The sequence below is a fragment of the Micromys minutus genome, assembly GCF_963924665.1.
Source record: "Micromys minutus genome assembly, chromosome: 9".
In the NCBI taxonomy this organism is placed as follows: domain Eukaryota; kingdom Metazoa; phylum Chordata; class Mammalia; order Rodentia; family Muridae; genus Micromys; species Micromys minutus.
The window spans coordinates 25,902,783-25,920,604 of NC_137978.1; the positions used below are offsets into that span (position 1 = coordinate 25,902,783).

Below are 17,822 nucleotides of genomic sequence, written 5' to 3' on the forward strand. Positions count from 1 at the left end.
ATTTTTACTAAGCAAAAAATCGTAGGTTTTCTTTTCTAATTTGTTTTGTTTCAAAAAAGGGAAGTGACTTTGTATTCTCCAGGTACCCCTCCCCTTTCTTGCCCTGCCCAGCTCTGTCTACTGGAGATTTAAATACATTTCTGTTGGAGTCTGTCAGTTGTGGGGGGGCAGAGGCCAGGCCAGGCCAGCTCCCTCTGACCTCCTGTCTGTTACAACCCTTGGACACTCAACTCTTTACTCCAAAGATAAGTTTTTACACTAGAAAAGAAGATAGATTTGAAGAAAACTATCTTTATGAATATAAAGTAGAACTACAAACTCACCAAAGTCCACATAAATTCACCCAAAATCTGGCTTACTTCATCTCCCATGAGGCTAATAATTTTGTCTGACAAAGATATTTGGCAAGAAAACCATTCCACAGTAAAAATTTTAAAGATACACAGAAAGTCGGGGGCTGGGGGGGAGTATCCAATTAAACATGGCTTAATTCCCACAAACTTATTTCATCTTTTGTTACTGAGATGAGCCATTTTCTTTCTTTTTCTTTCTTTCTTTCTTTCTTCCTTTCTTTCTTTTTAAGATTTATTTATTATGAATACACTGTAGGTATCTTTTGACACACCAGAAGAGGGCATAAGATCTCATTACCAATGGTTGTGAGCCACTATTTGGTTGCTGGGATTTGAACTCAGGACCTCTGGAAAAGCCGTCAGCATTCTTAACTGCTGAGCCATCTCTCTTCAGCCCAATGAGCCATTTTCAAATTAAAAAGTTACTCTCAATAAAAAGTAAAATTTGTACCATTTTTGTCATTAGATTTTTTTATATTCTTGTTTTTTGTTTTTTTTGAGTAAATTTATGCTGGCAGAATGCCAGGCACTTGAGTTACAAAGCCAGATAAATTCAATGAGATTCATAGAGTTTATCATGTATTAAGAAAAGTTCTAGATGTGTGAAGTTGAGAAATGAAAGCACTGCTACAGCTGTCGGGAGGCCAGAGCATGTGGAAGAGACAGCCGTCAGCACATTGTTTCAGCACTATGAGATACAGTGTAAGCTGGAGGTGTGTTCTAAGTGCTAAACTTTAGGATTTAAAAAATGTTTTGTTCGAGGCCAGCCTGGTTTACAGAGGGAGTTCCAGGATAGCCAGGGATACACAGAGAAAAAAACCCTTGCCTCAAAAAAATCAAAAGAAAAAAATTTTTCATCACTTAAAATAATCTGTGCTTTTTATTACAAACAAATGTCAGTACTTATTAGCTCCTAGAAAATAGTCTGCATTTTCTGACAAACTACTGACATGATATACTTTGTGTGTGGTTACGGAAAGAGAGCCAAGCCCCTGGTGTACTCACATCTCCACATAGAATTATACTGTCCTTCTATCTACAGAGGTGCTGTGTTCAACATTAGCCAAGATGTCTTATTTGGATTATTCCTGCCCAGAAAGGCAATGTGTTAGCTCTGCATTGTTTGATAACATTTGTAAATAAAACAGTGGGGTATTTTCCTGTCATTTTAATTGTATGCTTATAGGAAAACTTTAATAGAACATTACTTCATATTAAAAAGGATAATATATAAAAACATGGGGTTTTTTAAGGTATTATATAAAAACATTACTTTGCTTGACTGGTTGCACTACAGAATTCCTCAGGATAAGTTTCAAAATATTCAGAAAACTATGTCAGTGTGTAGTAGGCATCTAGTGTCTCTGCTTGATTAATACCATAAAGCTTACACAACCACATTGTAAGCTCTTGGGAGATGAAGGACCACTAACTTTTCTGTTCTCTCTTAATCCCTGGTACAGTACCTGGTAAATGATAGGTCATTAACAAACACCTGTTGAATAATAAGTAAATGACTGCAGGTTTATCTTGATTAAACTATTTCCTGTGTTGTGTGACATGTTTTATGAACAGACAAGAAACATTAAGAAGATTGCGTTCCATCATTGTACCAGCACCTAACACAGGTACTTGAGGAACGTAGGTTCTGTTGATGGTTCATACCAAGCTGGATGGATAAATCTGTGTCTACTACTTTTTCTTCTTAGTCATCCCAAATGGCTGTTGTAGAAGTGTGCTATGGTAAAATACTCATTCTCCTCCCCACTGTTTCTGTTCCTTTTTTCCTAGTACCTCCCCCCAGTGGACAGCAGATCCAGCTCAGGGTTTGTGGGGCTGAGGAATGGTGGTGCTACTTGTTACATGAATGCAGTCTTCCAGCAGCTGTATATGCAGCCCGGGCTCCCTGAGGTGATTTCCTTCTTCTGTCCGATTTGGCATGCTTAATCATTATTTCCCTGTTTGTAGCTATAGTTAAAAATTCTTTATTAGCTTCTAAAATCTGTAAAGATGTTATAATGACACATTTCTGTAAATCTATTCTTTTAATCAGAACTTGACCAAATGTAATTTTTGTACATGCAAAATTAATTCTCAATCTATTTTATGAAGTTATACTTAATATTTTAGAATATCTGGCTCTATTTTTAGCACATCTTATTAACATAGTCATACCTTATGGAGTAGCAGGCAATCTTTTGAGACTATTTCATAAGTGTGTCTAGAGATCTTCATCTTATCAGCTTATCCTTAACCACACCTACTAGGAGATGACAAACCTAGATATCTACAAGGCCATCTCTACATCAAACACTAGTGCCCTAGCATAACAGCAGAGTGGCTACTCATGTGTGCATGCATGTTTGTTGTTAGTGTGAAGCAGTTACAAGTTTCTCATTTAATAATGCTTTTCTTCATAGTCACTCCTTTCAGTGGATGATGATACAGACAATCCAGATGACAGTGTGTTTTACCAAGTTCAGTCTCTCTTTGGGCATTTGATGGAGAGCAAGCTGCAGTATTATGTGCCTGAGAATTTCTGGAAGGTATTTACAGTAACTATATTTGATGTTAGATAATATTTAGAGTTTGTCTCCACTTTGGTTTTCTCTCAAAAACTAACAACTTGTCAGAGATTGGAATGTTCAACAAATTGGTTCTTTTGAAATGATTAGAATGTTAAGAAAGTCATTTGTAACTTCTGGGGATCCGCTCATCTGTTTTGACTTTCTTAGGATTTTTATTTTAGCTCTTTAAAATATTCTTTAAAGGAATTAAAGAGATACCTAACAGTTGTATTGCTTTTGCAGAAACACAGGTTTGATTCCCAGCACTCACACCAGACAGTTCACAACCACCTCCAGCTCTGGCTCCAGGAGGATCTGATACCTCTGACCTCTGTATTCATGTGTACACACCTGCACAGAGACGTTGATATGTACACATAATTTAAAATAATAATAAAAATGTATCATATATATATGAGTACACTGTAGCTATCTTCAGATACACCAGAAGAGGGTATCAGATTCCATTACAGATTGTTGTGAGCCACCATGTGGTTGATGGGAATTGAACTCAGGACCTCTGGAAGAGTAGACAGTGCTCTTAACCACTGAGCCATATCTTCAGCCCATGGAAATGTATCTTAAAGTAGTGATTCCAATCATTTCTCTTCACCTGTGCAAGTATCATTAGTGCCTCCAAAGAAACATTGCTGCATTTTGTCACAGAGCAGAGGTCACTTTTAAGAGAGACTTGCTGTCTTGTAGTCTGAAGGCTTACCCCACACTCACGTTTGGTTTCAGACTGGCTGTGAGGAAGAACCTAGCAAATGCACAGATGCTGGATACAAGCCTGGCTCACTCCAGTAAAACATCTACACTCTAAGAGTGAGCTTGCTTTTCAGAAACACATGTGTGATTCCATGTTGTTCAGAGAATGCTGCTGTCCTTTTAAACACCTGTCTAATTCTTGCTATGTAGATTTTCAAGATGTGGAACAAGGAGCTCTATGTGAGAGAGCAGCAGGACGCATATGAGTTCTTCACCAGCCTCATTGATCAGATGGATGAGTATCTCAAGGTAATGAGGGTCTCCGTTGCCCTCTGGCTCCTGCAGCTATGAAACAGTGTAGGTTCACGGTGACTGAGACTCACAAGTCCATTCTTTTGCCATTTAAAATGAATACCTACACATTATTGCAGTTAATATTCACCTAAGCTGAGAAGATAATATAGTTCCTAATCTATATTTCATAATAAATGACCATTTATGCATGAGGCTTTGTTTTGTTTTGTTTGCAATGTCCCTAGAGGTAGTCTGGTTGCAGAGTGCTTAGTGAACTGATGGCTCCTGGAGGCTCTGGGAACTGGGAGACTCTGGCAAAGGGCCAAAAGGCCTAGAATATTATTTGTTTTAAGGCCTAGACTCAAAGGTTTCTGCCTTTCTCGGTAAAACAACACACTTGCCCAGAGGTGCCACTGTACCTTGTATCAATCAGCACAGCTTCATCTGTCTAAATACCATACAGATCTGTAGTACCTGTCCTTGAACAAAAGCAAAGACTGTCAAAGTGCTTCCAGCTTTTAGCTTGTAGCACAGAAAGAAGATCCAGAATCTTGGGATGGCTTGGGATGATGAGCTCTCCTGACCCCTCACTTTCCCTCTTGTCTACATTGCTCTGATACTGAGGCCAGTGATTGGTTGTTAGCCTTCCATCTGCCTGAAACTACTAACATTACTCTTTATATTTTGGTGGCTGAATCAAAATTTTTTATATAAGATTTTATGTGAACCAACTTGTACATTCTAGAGCTATTGGTTAAAACCTTAAATTTTTATTCCAACAGAAAATGGGACGAGAACAAATTTTTAAGAATACTTTCCAGGGCATCTATTCTGATCAGAAGATCTGCAAAGATTGCCCTCACAGGTTAGTGAAAATGTCACCACTCTATTGAACACTGACTATTAGGGATAGGGTTGTAGCTCAGTGGTACAGTATGTCTGGTATGTATAAGACCCTGGTTTTGATACCAGCACCATGGGGGAAAATAAAATGATGTTTTAGAATGTTATAATGTTAGTTTCTTGACTGACTTGTAGATTTATTTCTTAGTGGATCTATAAATGTTCAGTGAATTTTATTTCCTCAGTTTCTATAATTTGTAGTCTTAAAGTATTTTTGAAGTTGATAGTTTTGTCAGTGTGCTTTCATGCTGAGGCTGTCTGATTCTGCTGGCTGTTGCAGAGTGTGTTGAAGTTCAGGCCTCATGCCAGTGGAAGTGGTTCTCCATTCATGGGTTTCTGTTTTTCCTAATTAGGTATGAGCGTGAGGAAGCTTTCATGGCTCTCAATCTAGGAGTTACATCTTGCCAAAGCTTGGAGATTTCTTTGGACCAGTTCGTTAGAGGTGAAGTTCTAGAAGGAAGTAACGCGTACTACTGTGAAAAGTGTAAAGAGAAGGTACTGCATTCGCCCTTCCCAGGAGACAGTGCTAGTGTCTGGCTGCCCGCAGGGCCATCGCTGCCCTCTGCTTGCTGCTTCCAGCAGACTGCTGCTGTGTTTCACATGAGAACCAAAAGCTTTTACATTCATTATTCAGTCTTCTCCAAGGAGTTAATTTGGTTTTTGCTTTTTCTTAGAGAATAACAGTGAAAAGAACATGCATTAAGTCTTTACCTAGTGTGTTGGTAATTCACCTGATGAGATTTGGCTTTGACTGGGAGAGTGGACGATCCATTAAATACGATGAACAAATACGGGTAATTTCTTTCCCTTCCTGAAATTTCTCTCAGCCATGCGCATCCCATCCTTCTTTCCTTCTGTTTTCTATACCCTGTCTGTCCTCTGAGATGCAGCATGAGGGGTGTGCAGCCCTGGTTTGAGAAACTGCTGCTGGTACAACAGGGGGACCTACAGGTGTTGCCCTTTATTTCTGGAAGGCATTCTAGCCATGGTTATGACTGTGAGATGCCAGGTATAAATGGGAGTAAGAGTCAGCCCTTCCCTAGGAAAGCATGACTCTCTTTGTTTGACTTACTAGGTACCACCCAGTACATTCCCACTTAACATTGGTGTGTTCTTTTTACTTTTACATAGTTTCCTTGGATGCTAAATATGGAGCCTTACACAGTTGCAGGAATGGCTCGCCAGGATTCATCTTCTGAAGTCGGTGAAAATGGGAAGAATATGGATCAAGGCGGTGGCGGATCCCCACGGAAAAAAGTCGCCCTCACAGAAAACTATGAGCTTGTTGGTGTCATTGTACACAGTGGGCAGGCACATGCTGGCCATTACTATTCTTTCATCAAGGACAGGCGGTAAGGGTTTCTTACAGAAGCCCCCATGTAGTCTCTGCTCCCCCTGATGAAGCCTGTCACCCACTGGAGAAATTGGGGGGAGGGGCTAGTGGATAAGATGGGGTTTTATAGCTCATGTTGGCATCCAATGCTCAGTGCTTCTGCTTCTGCCTCCCCAGTGCTGGGATTACAGGCATGTGTCATAATGCCCAGCTAGAAAAAAATTCATGTTATACTTGGTTCTGCATTTTGAATTTTTTAAACTTAGGATAATTTTTTACTCCTTTGATTTAAAAAATTGTTTTAGAAACTGAAATTACTATACTTGTATTGCTACATTTTTCTTGGATGCTCTTGAGTAACTGTCACCTGCTTTATCTATGCATAATCTATAGAGAAAAATGCAAGGGATGAACATAATTGGTTTTAAATCTTAAAGTGTTTATCTGGATCCTAGGGGGTGCGGAAAAGGAAAGTGGTATAAATTTAATGACACCGTGATTGAAGAATTCGACCTAAATGATGAGACCCTGGAGTATGAGTGCTTTGGAGGAGAATATAGACCAAAAGTTTATGATCAAAGTAAGTATTTTAAGTAGATACAGTTCATTCATTTTATTTGTTATTAAATAAGGTTTGTCTTAGTCAGGGTTTCTATTCCTGCACAAACATCATGACCAAGAAGCAAGTTGGGGAGGAAAGGGTTTATTCAGCTTACACTTCCACATGGCTGTTCATCACCAGAGGAAGTCAGGACTGGACCTCAAGCAGGTCAGGAAGCAGGAGCTGATGCAGAGATCATGGAGGGATGTGACTTACTGGCTTGCTTCCCCTGGCTTGTTCAGCTTGCTTTCTTATAGGACCCAGGTCTACCAGCCCAGAGATGGCTCCACCCACAATGGGCTGGGCCAGGGATGGCTCCACCCACAATGGGCTGGGCCAGAGATGGCTCCACCCACAATGGTCTGGGCCCTCCCCTTGATCACTAGTTGAGAAAATACCTTACAGCTGGATCTCATGGAGGCCTTTCCTCAACTGAGGCTCCTTTCTCTGTGATAACTCCAGCTTGTGTCAAGTTGACACAAAACTAGCCAGTACAAGGTTTTTACAGATTAGAAGTTATATTCTTTATATAAAAATACAATAGATTTTGTTCTTTTCATATTTTTTATGCAGAGATATGACTACTTAAAGGAGACAATTCTAGCACCTCTACAAAACCTTATTATATAGTGTGATAAAGAAGTTTTCCCTCTATCCTCCCACCCCAAGGGGATGCACCTTAACTTATATTCTAGGCAGCACTAAAAAGACCCACATTTTACTTACACTTTGCACTTTGCAAATTTGGTTAATAAATTGTTGCATCTGGAGTCCCTTCATTATAGATAGTCACTCTAAAAAAATCTTATTTACAAAAATTCTCTCTTAACGTCTTATAAAATAGCAAACCCGTACACTGATGTTCGTCGAAGATACTGGAATGCCTACATGCTCTTCTATCAAAGGGTGTCTGATCAGAACTCCCCGGTGCTGCCGAAGAAAAGCCGAGTGAGCGTGGTGAGGCAGGAGGCTGAGGATCTTTCTCTGTAAGTCGCTCTGCCATGTGATTTCAGTGGGTGCTGATAGGATCTTCAAAATAGAATGCTCTTTTTAAAGGTTTTTTATTTATTTTATGCATATGAGTACACTGTTGCTACCTTCAGACACACCAGAAGAGGGCATCAGATCCCTTTACAGTTGGTTGTGAGCCACCATGTGGTTGCTGGTTACTGAACACAGGACCTCTGGAAGAGCAGTCAGTGCTCTTAACCACTGAGCTATTTCTCTAGTCCTATAATATAATTCCTAATGTTTAAAAATAATTAACTAAGCATAAGAGAAATTCCAAAAAAGAAAATAAGAAGTTGCTTGTTTATTGCTCCCTGGATTTTATTGCCCTGGCAAGAAGTTACTTTGTGTTTAGCAATATGCATATAAATTATTCATGGCAAGGCAGAATTGAGATTGCTATTTTCAATCTAGAATTGAGGTATGTGTATATACATATATTGAATGCAGTTTCTGTCCAAATCATACTACTATAACCAGAAAGATTTTCTTTTAAAGGTCTTATTCCCAATGAATTTGCCGTTACTAATTGGACCAGGAAAGTATGCAGTTTATGTTTAAGTACAGTCCCAGTATATAAATCTGGTAAGTTAAAAACCAAACAAACACCCTTTACATTCACAGTTCTTTACTTTTTCTCTCTCAGGTCAGCTCCTTCTTCACCCGAGATTTCACCTCAGTCCTCTCCTCGGCCCCACAGGCCTAATAATGACAGGCTCTCTATTCTAACCAAGCTGGTTAAAAAAGGTGAGAAGAAAGGACTGTTTGTGGAGAAAATGCCTGCTCGGATATACCAGGTAAGAACTACATGAGCAGGCATAGAGAAGGGGACTCAGCTGGTTAGAAGTCTTAACTGCTCTTGCAGAGGACCTAGGTTCAGTTCCCAGCACCCACATGGAAGTTCACAACCTTTACCCATAACTTCAGATCCAGGGATTCAATACCCTCTTCTGACCTCCCAGAACCAGGCACACTCATGGTGCATATACATATATGGAACCAAAATACTGATGCACAAAATGAAAATAAATAAATCTTTAAAAGGGAAGAGGAACCAGATAAATCGTTCTCTAAGGGAGAAAATCAAGATGAATGTCAGAATCCATGTTTTAAGTTTCAGAGCACTTCTGGTTACTGTTGTCATGGGCCACTCGGCCACCCTCCCTGTCCTTTGTCTTCTATGCCAGATACAGAAACTACAGCAATAGTGCCACAAAGATGAGCCGAGATGGCCAGCACACCCCTTAGCAGACAAACGTGTTGTAGAAATTATTTTATCTGAGAAAGCAATTCAGGATCTATAATCTTCAGTTAAGGCTGAGTCAGCATTGATGGTCATTGTTCATTAAACACCTGCTCTGTGCTAAAGACTGTAAACACGTTTCAGTGGGTTTGTTGTTGGTTTGTTTTCTTTTGTTTGAGACAGGTTCTCAACTACCTGGCTGGCCTGGAACTCACTGTGTAGATCAGACTGGCCTCAAATTCACAAAGATACTCCAACCTCTGCCTCCCAAGTGCTGAGATTAAAAGCACACACCACCACACCTGACTAAAGGAGGTTTTTATTAATTAAGCTTTCTAAATCTATTGTAGAATAGGAGATGTTACTCCTGTTTTTTCAGATGGAACTAATAAACAAGGCTGATTAAAAACAGAGAAATGACCCACCATCTCACAAGGCGAGGGTTTGAATTCAAGACTGTCCACTTGCCTAGTCCAGACTATACTAACCACCCAAAGCTAAGTAGGTAGAACCAGAGAAACTAAAGAAAATGTGGAGCCTTCAAAAGTAAAAAGAACAGTAAATGTCACATTCTGTGGATTTCTGGCGTTTCTGAAAACTATGTAAAGTAATCTGGACTGTTGTCTGTTAACTACTCTCAGCTACTTCTAATAAAAGTATCTTGAAAACACCCTAACAGTAAACTCAGAGCCATGAATTTGCTATCTGTCCCTTAACTCATGTGTCTAATCATCTCAGGTCAGTTTGTAATGGCATTTATAGAAGAACTGGGTCCAAGCCTTGTACTATTAAAATTTTTGTAACAGAAGAGGAAATTTATGCCAATGAAAACCCTGACTCTGCATCAAAACAAATTCTGTACTAATGTGTGGATTATAACTTCAACTTAGTAACAATTACAAGGATTTCTACCAAATGAAATTAAGGCTCATAATCAGTTTTAGCCAATTCCTCACTGTTAAATTATGACCATTTCTAAATTCCCCAGAAAGACGACCTTAAAATAATCACCTCCAGGCCCCCAGGGAACCGGTGCAGCCGCTCTTGGGCATTGAGATTGGGGGGGGGGGCAGGGAAAATGGGGGAGTTGTTTGGCCTTACGGAGGCTATACCAATGATTGTTGTACTCTCTGGTGTGTGTCCTGACTGCGGCTGGCTGAAAGTCCGAGATCAGGAGTTTAAGCAGTTCAGTTCAGCATGTCTGACAGTGAGACGCACCAAAGCTCTAATATATAAATCTCAAAGCAACATTTTAGTCTCACCAAAATACCTGTTTTGTTTGAGTCTCTGGAATCTAGTCTTCAGGGGGTCTCCCTCTATCAAATCTGATTCTTATAGCTCTGGGAAATGTCTAGAGCCTAATCACCTTTTCTAAAAACACAATGAAGAATCTCCCAAATCCTTCAGCCAGCAACCAGGAAAACTTGTAGCTTGACTTCTCTCCCAGAGAAATAATATAACCACAAAATTCAAAATCATACCCATTTTGAAAATTAAGGCAATCCAAAACAAATTAAGCAAATTAAATTATTATATAAACCTATTCTTAGGCTTTTTCTATTCTGTCATGCCAGGAAATTAACCCAAAATTTCCATGGAGCCCACATTTAAAGAATCTAAGTTTCCTGCAGATTAATTATATTATCTAACTGTTACGTTCTCTACCAGGAGCTACAGACTTCTATTAATTAATACCTATATGTAGTAGGCAATTATCACTGCTGTCTACTTGGAGTCAGTGACTAATTTTTCTCCCTATCTTAGTTCCAAACTGTGGGAGAAATTTCCCATGTGATTTGGATAAAATTTGTATACAAATCTATATGAAAAACAGATAAACCAGCCTTTGAATTAAATCGTACTCCAGTCAACATCTGCTAAGGAAGCAGGCAGCTTCCATTTTCTGGCTCCCTGACTCAGAGCAGCCATCTTGTCTCTTTTCAAAGCAGAGGACCTCAGGTCTCTCCTTCTCTGTTTCAAGGTTCCTGTGCAAGGCCATCACATGACCTGACTCTGCTGTGGCCTGACTGTCAGCTGGCTCCGCCAAACCTTCCACATATTATTCTACCTGTTTGCTAAAAATGACCACTGATCTTGTTTTGTAGATGGTGAGAGATGAAAACCTCAAGTTCATGAAGAACAGAGATGTGTACAGCAGTGACTATTTCAGTTTTGTTTTGTCCTTAGCTTCGTTGAATGCCGTAAGTATCCAGTTGTAACTGAAGAACTGAAAGGGCATTGTTCTCATCACAGGTGTCAGCATTCGGGCTAGATGCAAAACCCTGCTTCCTATAAATACGTTACTACTGGGTGATACTATCACACAGGCAGCTTTGGGCTGTACACTGTGAATGAGTGGTATAGGTTTGCACATACAGAATTTTTAGATTTTTGTGACAAATTTGAGGACTATGGGGCTGAAGGCTATGGGGTTAGGGGACATTGGACTGAGGGCTGTGGGTTGGGTTTTATCAGTTTTTTCTGTGCTCTGTGAGCTAACTTTTCCTAATCTGTAATCACATACTGTCAGACTCAAAATTAACTGTTCAGTACTTCCTTGTCTACAGTACCATTGTTAATAATGCCAAGAAGGACAAAGATTCTTTTCTGAGAGTATTTCATTTTAAGATGAACAAGCTATATCCTAACTTTTTAAAAATTTAAATGAGTGTTTTCTGTTATTAACTGGCTAGGCATTTCTTTTTCCCAGCTGTCTCCAAGTAATCAAGGATGGCTCTGAACTTTCTCCCTTCACTTTCTAAGTGCTAAGATTAGGGTTTTTTCCTATAACTTTATCATTTGTCATTATTACATTCTATAGAATATATAATGATCTGTAAGACTTTTATGAAAAGTATCCTCTTCCTTCCTGCAGACTAAGTTAAAGCACCCATATTACCCTTGCATGGCAAAGGTAAGCTTGCAGCTTGCCATTCAGTTCCTTTTCCAAACCTACCTACGGACAAAGAAAAAACTCAGGTAAGGTTGGGATGTTTTACTGCTCTGTTGTTACAGAAAACACTGGTTAATTCAATGAAAAATATGTTTATAATCAGCTTACTAAAACATACCCTCAGTCTTTAAGAAAGGCTTAGTGAGGATTGATTTTTAAAGAAGAAATTGCTGCGCTATAAGAAGTAAGTTCCCTGTCTTTGAGAACTGGGTAAAATCATATCTGTTGCTGCCTTCAGAGAATTTTAAAAGGAAGAAAAGAGAAGGCATCATTCTAGGCAGAAAGAAAGACTCTAGAACAGCAAGCAGGATTTGCTTAAGGCCACCCATAAGTGACTGATTTTTCTGATACTTGTAAGGAACTCATTAAGACTAATCACTAGGTGTCAGACCAGAAAGTCTGGGCTGTGTTCAGTGGCAGTTCGTGGAGGAGTTTGAACCAGGACATGTTCAGAGTGATATTATGATCTCCAGACATGGTCTGCATCTTATTCATCACTGGCTTTTATCTCCAGCACCTGACAGGGTGTCTGCCGCATGAAAGGTTCAGGGTTAGATACCGTTGGCCCAGAATATATATGACTAATGGAGAGAGCCAAGGGTCTTGTAGAAAAATACCTAGAGGAAGGGGAAAACTGGCTAATGTTGGGAAACCATTGAACTCTGGCTAGCAAAGCGAATATACCTGGGTTTGGGAAGAGACTTTTCTGCCAGACTAATGAAGAAAAACAGTTAATAATGGCAGCCTCATTTTATGTATAATAACTAAGTTGCATGATTTTTAAAAAGAACACATTTCTGTCGTTTAAGGTCTGCACAGGGTTAAGTGGAGAAATTCAGATAGGCTTGTGAATTTCATACCTATCTGCATGTTATACTATATTTTGTCTGTTTTCACCATTGGGGCTGGTGTGAGGCACTGAGGTCTCAGGAATGGTGTGAGATTACAGGGAGTGTAGTCAGGCCACTTTTTCTCTGTCCAAATCTTGACGCAAGATATTGATTTTACCAATATGGTATAAAACCTAAGTTGTTCTGAAAGTGACACACACTTACTTGTGCCAAACAAAATGTGACAGATCTGGTCTTCACCAGTTGAAGCTGATGATGAAGATGTAAAAGATGAAAATAGGTCAAAGTGTAGGTACGGCACATGTGCTCTGCGTGTGGGTGAGGGCCGAGTCCTGTTGGTGGGTAGCCAGTGAATCCTCTCCCCTTTGTTCACGGCGACTGTGGACTAGCTGGGTAGACGGTGTGACGCTGGGTGCACTGTGTCCCTTGCTGGAGAGCCTCACATTGCACTGTGCTCTTTTAAAGGGTCGACACTGAAGAATGGATCGCTACCATTGAAGCTTTACTTTCAAAAAGTTTGGATGCTTGTCAGTGGCTTGTTGAATATTTTATTAGCTCTGAAGGACGAGAATTGGTAAAGTAAGTGTCAAGATCTTTTAATTAAAAGAACTTCTATCTTTTCCTATCATTGTAAAGTGTCTTTTTACATTTCAAGTTGAAATCATTTTTCAGATTAGAGTCCATTTTAAGCTTCTCACTGAAGTAGTAAGGAAATTAGGCCACTCCAAAATCATCTGTTGGACTATGGCAAGGGTTCTGTGACTGTAGAAAGAGGGTAAGGTGACAGTCACCAGGTGCTCACAGCTTGCAGCCCGTAATTTGTGTTCTGGCTAAGGAGACACATGCAAGTAGGGTGCTCAGTTTGGTAACAAGGAAATAGGGAGATTGAAGCTATTACATATTTGTATTTTATTATAATATTACCAAATATGTAAGGAAATAGGGAATCTGAGGCATAACAAGGAAATATTACTGCCCTATTACTACAGTCTAAGTACGCTTAGATTCTGCCCCCCCCCCCAAAAAAAATTAGCCATGGAACTCTATTACCTATGTACAGTAGATGGATAATTTGCCTTTTCACATAAAAATTCAAGCCTCCCTAATCACACTTATTGTTTATACCTTATTCCCAGTTGAACTGGAGTAATTTCCTTTATCCTTTGCAAGTTTATCATTGTATGAGGAGCCCAGCAAGACCCCATTCAATGTTACAAGATTTTGTCCTGTCTTCTTGGCCCTGGTAGGCTCTTCCTTCCCTCTGATTTGGTCCTCAAACTTGTCACGTGAGAAGCCCTCTTCTGATTAATAGCCAGGTATCACAGAGGAAGTGATTAGTAAATGCTGACAGGAGCCATAGACTGTCGCATTCCAGGTTATAAAGCATGCCCCTCTCAGAATGACTCTGTCTGCAGGCCTTCTCATTAACCCTCACTCCATCTTTACCTTATAGACTTTTCTATTGGGTCATTTTGTCAGCATGCAAATGTGTTCTGGTATTTCTTGTGTTAAAACAGACACACAACAGAAAATTCAGACATGCAGGCCCCTTCCTACTGCGGGAGCACAGTCTGGTGCTGTTAGAAATTTGGTTGGATTTTTATTTTATTTTTTATGTTACTGGGATAAAACCAAGGGCCTCACACATGCAGGACTAGGCTACATAGGAACCCTAGCAGAGTTCTTAATCTCACATACATTTCCTTTACCTCTTTGTCTCCAAACACTCATTTGCCTACTTGCTATCTCCATTTCTTTCTCCTATAAAATTCTGTGGTTTTTGAAACAGCTGTGTCACATAACTTCTTCCCTGGAGGTCTTGAGTGGGTCCCCTCACACCACAGTAAAACTAACTCATGGGCTTTACTTGATTCACTTGACTCTCCAGGCTTGCAGTGGGCACCTACTCCTTGCAGTCAGTCACCACTTAGGCAGCCTGGCAAGCCCCTTACACCTAATCCTCCTGTCTGGAACATGGTTCTCTCTACTCATATATAGTAATTTCTTCTGTTCCTTCAGACGTCAGCTTAGATCACATGTACACAGACTGATGAAGGTCTGCCCTATTGCTCTATGTGCTCCTTAAGGTTTTGCCTGTCTCTCCTGCTGAGCTTCTGCTTCTTAAGAATAGAATCAAGTCTGCTGGTTCCCTGCCATACAGAGTACCTGCCAGATAACCCACACTCAAATATTCGTTCACACGTACATCATGCGTGTGCATTCAGCTCATGAAGAGAACTAAGAACATTTCTTGGAGATTCGTGCCTGCCCCTTTAGTATTTGCAATAATGATAGATAACCTTCTACCAAATTCTCTAATTCATTTGGAAAATATTTCCCATAGGTCTCCCAATCACCACTTCAAAGAATGATTATACATTTGGAAAATACATAGAAAATATTTCATTCATCACCTTATATGAAGACAGGCTTGATTCTGACTGTCTCTTGAGAAATTATCTTCCTTTAGTAGTAGTTCTTAGTATTCCTGCTGTGAAGCAGCCCTCTGGATTACCTGATCTTTTTTATAAGATCTTATTACTTTTAATTGTAGAGAATGTGCTGTAAGAAAATAACAGAGAAATAGCTCAGCGGTTAAGAGCACTGTGGCTCTTGCAGAGAGCCTGTGCTGTTTCCAGCACCCACATGACAGCCATAACCATTGTAACTCCAGTTCCAAGGAATCCAGTGCCCCCCTGGCCTTTTAAGGCATTAGACATGTGTGTGGTGTACTTTTGTGAAGGGAAAACATTTATACACATAAAAATAAGTAAAGTTGTTTTTAATATCTAAGAAAAATATTTTTTGTCTAGTTTTCTCTTGAACCTCCAGGCTGTCTATCTCTAGCTTGCTGGCTTGCTCACTCATGCGTTCTCTCTCTCTCTTTCTCACCTTTTTTACATATACATCATATGTGCGTGCGTGTGTGTGTGTGTGTGTGTGTGTGTGTGTGTGTGTGTGTGTGTAGCTGGCTGCCCTTGCGTATGAAGGTCAGAGGACATGTTCAGGAATAAAGCACTCACCTTTTTTTTTTTTTAATGACAGCATCTCATGGATATGCAGATTCATCTGTCTTCACCTTGTATTCCTAGGCCTGTGCATTGCCATTTCTTTATTGTTGTTGTTGTTGTTGTTGTTGTTGTTGTTGTTGTTGTTGTTGTTATACATGGATTCTGAGGATTGAATTTATGGTTTCAGGGCAAGCACTTTACTGAGCTATATCTATCCCGTAGAGCCTTAAAGATAGTTTATCATTGCTCTAATGTAAATGTGTCTTCACTAGCACACACAGAGTCAGAGTGAGAACATGGGTGAGTATGGCTTCTCTTAAATGCTTGGGACCAGACTATATAGGAAATTCTTTGAATTGAGGGATATTTGCATTTTTAGAGATGTGTTTCAGTATCAAATGCAAATGCAAACATTTATACACTTTTACTTTATTATCTAAGTATATACATAATCTGGAGATAATTCTATACAACATTGCTCATCTTTTGCATGCTAAACAGTATCATGGCATAGAATTTTCCAAGAGTGGCATTGTTTTGTCACCCAAAGATCTCAGATTTTACTACATTTTGGAGTGAGGGTAGGTAGTCAGCCTGTACAAATACTCTCTAACTGAAACATGAAGATGACAGTGGCCTCTTTCACAGCAACACCCTATACTGCTCTCTTTATCAACACCCTATACTGCTCTCTTTATCAACACCCTACACTGCTCTCTTTATTCAGGTGTTTGATGTAGGTTTTCTGAGGTTTTTAATAGTGAATGTTCTCAAGTTGACTTAAAGTGTAGACCACTAGCACAAAGGATTCTTTACACCCTTTAGGAACTTCTCCTATAAGACACTTACAGACATAGAGCAGTATCCTACAAAATCTTCTCTTACTGACCAACTTTTCCCAGTGACTTGAGTTCGCTTCTACTTCTGATCTAAAGCCAATTTCAGACACAGAATTCACTAGCATTTTTCAGCATATGTCTCTATCACATAAAGGAGTTTGGCTTTTTCCATCATAAACACCATATCATTTTCAAACCAAGCAAAATTAAGAATTCCTTTATATCTTCTTACACCCCGCTCAGACTCCCCCCCCCCCAACACTTTAGAAATGTCATCTTGCACAATGCTTGTAGAGACCCAGGTGCTACAGAGTCCACACATGAGCGTCCATGTGTGTCTCTTATGGATGCTAACCTTCAGTACTGGCATCCCCAAGTCTCCCCTTCTTTGTCTTGCTTTTTATTCTGGAGATTAGCCTCTTGCCTGACCTCCCACCCACCCCCGCCCCATTCTGGTCTACTTTAATTCTTTAGTGTTGCACTAGGAAATAAACAGTATTCCTCAAGAGCTCATGCATCTGGCTAAGTCACATTGCAGATGTTATGTGCATGCCTCTTGTCCTTAGAGCATTTGAGTTACCACTTAGAATCTTGGTGAACTTCCTGTCTCAGCATATGGAGTGACCTGGGGAAGCCCCCAGGTACCTATGAGCCTAGAAGCTCTCGGGATACTTGAACTAGTGCCTCTGAGTCATTTCACTCACGGCTGTGAGTTGGAGGTGTGTAGAGCAGGTCAGTGCTACATGCTTGTGTCCTTTTTATATCATGTTTCTCTTTGTTGTAGGGTTTTCTTGTTGGAGTGCAGTGTGAGAGAAGTCCGAGTTGCTGTGGCCACCATTCTGGAGAAGACCTTAGACAGTGCCTTGTTTTATCAGGATAAGGTCAGTCTCACTTGTAAACTTGATGTATCCTGTTTTTATCAGATGTTCTCAGATGTACGTAAGAAAGATGACCTAGAACTGGTATCTGGGCTAGTATTTTTGCCACATGGCAAACATAAACACACAGAGAGACTTTCTGACACACACCAGGATAGAAGGCATTCTTGCCCATCCCTCTTTATGTTCCAGATACCAGGATAGACTGAAAGAGTTCAGGTCTGCTTTTGTTTGCTTTAAGATTTTTCTTCTAGATCCCTGACCAGTCTTCTCTCAAGAA

General features: G+C 39.9%; 1 protein-coding gene across 2 annotated transcripts in view; it reads left to right on the forward strand.

Annotated features, from left to right (window-relative positions):
• The window catches only part of USP24 (ubiquitin specific peptidase 24), a 125,560-nt gene that overhangs the window by 86,589 nt on the left and 21,149 nt on the right, over positions 1–17,822 (forward strand). For both annotated transcript variants that reach the window (XM_080922047.1, XM_080922048.1), the window contains exons 43-56: positions 2,145–2,264; positions 2,774–2,899; positions 3,839–3,937; positions 4,705–4,787; positions 5,179–5,320; positions 5,500–5,619; positions 5,957–6,177; positions 6,614–6,738; positions 7,604–7,745; positions 8,414–8,564; positions 11,116–11,211; positions 11,886–11,989; positions 13,280–13,393; positions 17,449–17,545. In XM_080922047.1, the coding sequence (XP_080778173.1) occupies positions 2,145–2,264; positions 2,774–2,899; positions 3,839–3,937; positions 4,705–4,787; positions 5,179–5,320; positions 5,500–5,619; positions 5,957–6,177; positions 6,614–6,738; positions 7,604–7,745; positions 8,414–8,564; positions 11,116–11,211; positions 11,886–11,989; positions 13,280–13,393; positions 17,449–17,545 (1,740 nt within the window). The remainder of the gene's footprint in view (positions 1–2,144; positions 2,265–2,773; positions 2,900–3,838; positions 3,938–4,704; positions 4,788–5,178; positions 5,321–5,499; positions 5,620–5,956; positions 6,178–6,613; positions 6,739–7,603; positions 7,746–8,413; positions 8,565–11,115; positions 11,212–11,885; positions 11,990–13,279; positions 13,394–17,448; positions 17,546–17,822) is intronic.